General features: G+C 43.6%; 1 protein-coding gene across 1 annotated transcript in view; it reads right to left on the minus strand.

Moving 5' to 3' along the window:
• TSNAX (translin associated factor X) overlaps nucleotides 1-3,226 on the minus strand; it is a 39,699-nt gene that overhangs the window by 33,818 nt on the left and 2,655 nt on the right. Inside the window, exon 2 of the mRNA XM_019527372.1 lies at nucleotides 1,828-1,935. Within this exon, the coding sequence (XP_019382917.1) occupies nucleotides 1,828-1,935 (108 nt within the window). The remainder of the gene's footprint in view (nucleotides 1-1,827; nucleotides 1,936-3,226) is intronic.

Below are 3,226 nucleotides of genomic sequence, written 5' to 3' on the forward strand. Positions count from 1 at the left end.
CCCCGGGGGAAAAGGGGGGGGGGGGGCGGGTGGGGGGAATGGGGGGGGGGGGGGGGGTGCAGATGTGGACTGGCGGCTGCGGGCTTGGGCTTTCCCACCCTGCTGCCCTCCTCCTGGGGCCCTCTGTGGCCCAGCAGGAGGGACCTGGTGCAGAAGGGCAGAGCGGGGCAGGGAGCCTCACACCACAATGGCAAGGTGCCTCCTGCCCATCTAGAAGCAGCAAGGGGCCACTCCAGCCCTAGGCCCCAAGCCCCACACACCACCCCAGCTGGGCAGCGCCCCCAGCCCCAACCCTATCCATCTCCCTTCCTCCTCACTATGGGGGCCTCAATCCCCCATGTACATGGCACCCCCTAGCTGAACATTATCCTGCTCCCCCAGCCTCTTGCAGACTGGAATTCTGCCAGCCTGCATAGGGAAACCAACCATTTCCTGCATTTTTCTCCTTGAAAGGAGAAAATCTGTATTTTACTGTGTTTTTCTGTGCCGAATAGAAAATACGGATCATTGGAAATCACTTAAGTTAAGGTTACTTGCTTGCTGATTTAAATCATACTTAAAATCCATGATTCAAAAACCACTTTGATTCAAATCAATACATTCCACATAATAGAAATGAACTAATGAAAACTAAAAGGAGGAAGGAAGATGAGAGAGGTATGAATACTGAGAATCAGATAAAAGAATAAGGAAAAAAGTTAAAAAATTCTTTCTGATATCACAATCCAAATATGGTGCATCTTTCATACATGATAGTTATTTCTGTATTTGTAATTCTCCCTTGAAAACAGGTCTATCTACATTTACCCGACCCTGCTGCTAGAAATTCATGTGGCAGACAGCAGATGCCGCATGTTTCTGGTAGCTCTACATGTTTTCTTTCACTGCAGCAGTTGTGGCACCAGAGCACGTAGTGAACTCTGGAAAGAGACCAACTACTAAACAAACCAAAGCTAAAAGCATGGAAGCACTTACCTGTGCCTTCAGCCAACTGCCAGGAAGAGATATTAAGAGGCTTGATGACAGAATAACTAGTGAAAGATCCATTTTAAAGTTAGATCTATATTCATACCTGCCTCTGCTACCAAATTTCCAGCAGCTGGCAACAGCTGCTACTGCCAAGCTACCAGAGTACGTGTACACTCAAGTGCTGGTGAAGTCACAGAACTTCCAGAACTTGGCAGCTCCCTTATCTACATGTACATTCAACCAGCTGCAATATGGCAACAGAAGCCTCTGGAGAGCTGATATAACTGCTGGTAGTGGAGGGTTCTGCTGTTGCAGAGGGGCTTTGAGCATGAATTCACTCCAAGTTTTGCCAACAGAACCGGAATTTGGCTGGCAAAACTTTGTAGTGTAGACTAAGCCCAGCAAAGTATACCATGGGGATTGCTGCTGCTTTTTTAAGTGGAGCAGACAGGGCCCCAGGTGTGGATGCGGCTATGCCAACAAGAGCTCATCTGCCAAGAGCGCTATTATCAGTGATCTGACGGGCCCTCTGTGCTCAAATGTGCGTCTAACACCTCTCTCAACTCTACAGTTGGTCCAATAAAAGAGAGCACCAACAAATCCTTGCTTCTTACAAAGATCAGTGGGAAGAGCTTTGTGGCTCTCTTTTCTAAGCAAAGTGAACTTCCCACCACCACAGCATTCTCAGAATCTGCTGGCTCACAAAGTAAGGCTTCTCTCCAGATTTAAATATCTAAGAGTTTTACCAAATTTCAGTTTTGCCTTGATACCACTGTTTATCATACCACACCTAAATATTTTTTCCTACCAATTCTTATTGTATACATTTTTACGACCTGGGATGCAACATTTACTTACACTTAAAAGATATCATCAAAGCTGAAGATGAAGTAACGTTCTCTTTATCCTCTCTCCTTTGACCATGGGGGAAATTGTCATGCTTTCGTTTCCTGAACCCCCCAGACCCTATAAATAGAAAGTATACGTAAGTAAAATTTATACATCATCATTACATTTTTTGTAACAGCTTGACCAAGATGACATGGCACTTGTTTCAGAAATTGCTCTGACTCTACCCATTGCTCAGTATTTTATAGCAGCAATTCTTCCACAGTAGGTAACCTCAATTTCATCCAGTTTACTGTAGAGTACTATAGGAAATATTACAAACTGAAGTCCTATTTGGCATTACTGACTTTGTTAATATCCCACTGAAAAGAGAAGCACAACCCCTACAAATTTCGATGGATGCATGAGGGGGCACCTAAAAATGCTAAGGCTTTTTCCAGAGAAGTGGAAAGTTACTCTGGGTCCCTTCACAAAATTTCCTTTCTATAAGCAGTTAGTTGAATTTGTTTAGTGCTATACGTTTATAAGGCCTAACCCTACAAACTCTTAACCCCACTGAAGTCAATGTCACTCCTTGTGTGAACAAGAGACTACAGAATTGGACCCACAGTTTGTAAAGAGATCTTTCAAATAAAAATAACCCTATTACTGTACTTACAAGCATCTCATTGGCATGCCCATAAAACTCTGGTCTTCAGAGGAGAGCCAGCCAAAGAAGCAATTTAAGTAACTGTTACTGATTAACAGTATTCATTTTTATTTCTTATTATGCCCCCTCCCAGCTCCCCATGCTCTGACAAGCACATTTATCCTCGGCTCCCCTTCTCACTCACTGGTTTGATGTTTTCCCTGTTATATTTGTTCCCTAACACTGAACCTCCAGGTCTCTTGGTCTGCACAAAATGGTGTCACTTTTTCTCTTTAAAATCCTCTCTCAGCCAATTTCTTACAACTTGTATTTTAACATTGACATGCATTCCTGTGGTGTTTAATCTTCTTGCCCTCCCCTGCTTTCACTTATAAGTCTATGTAAACTCACATTATCTTCATTTGCATTTGTTCCTCCGTCACAATATCCCCTTCCCTTGTCAGACAGGAAGATGTGAAGCACAAAGCTATCCTAGGTACTAATGCTGCACTTACTCTAATAAGTTATACTGACATGGGGGCGGGGGGGACTCCAGCTAAAATTTTCCTTTTAAAGGAAACAACTTTAGAGCTACAGAAGAAGGGTGCACTTCAAACATTTTAGTTTATCTGTTTAATATTATTCCAACTCACGTATTGATTTTATTTTTACTGTCTATCCTTATGGTTCCCAAATCAGAAATGAAAGCAGGCCAAGTTGCACTGAAAAAGGGTAAACTAAGAGCCATGGGTGACTGGTGCTGCCTTAGTCGGGGGGGGG

The sequence above is a fragment of the Gavialis gangeticus genome, unplaced genomic scaffold (genome assembly GCF_001723915.1).
Source record: "Gavialis gangeticus isolate Ggan-Ray unplaced genomic scaffold, GavGan_comp1, whole genome shotgun sequence".
NCBI classification, from domain to species: domain Eukaryota; kingdom Metazoa; phylum Chordata; order Crocodylia; family Gavialidae; genus Gavialis; species Gavialis gangeticus.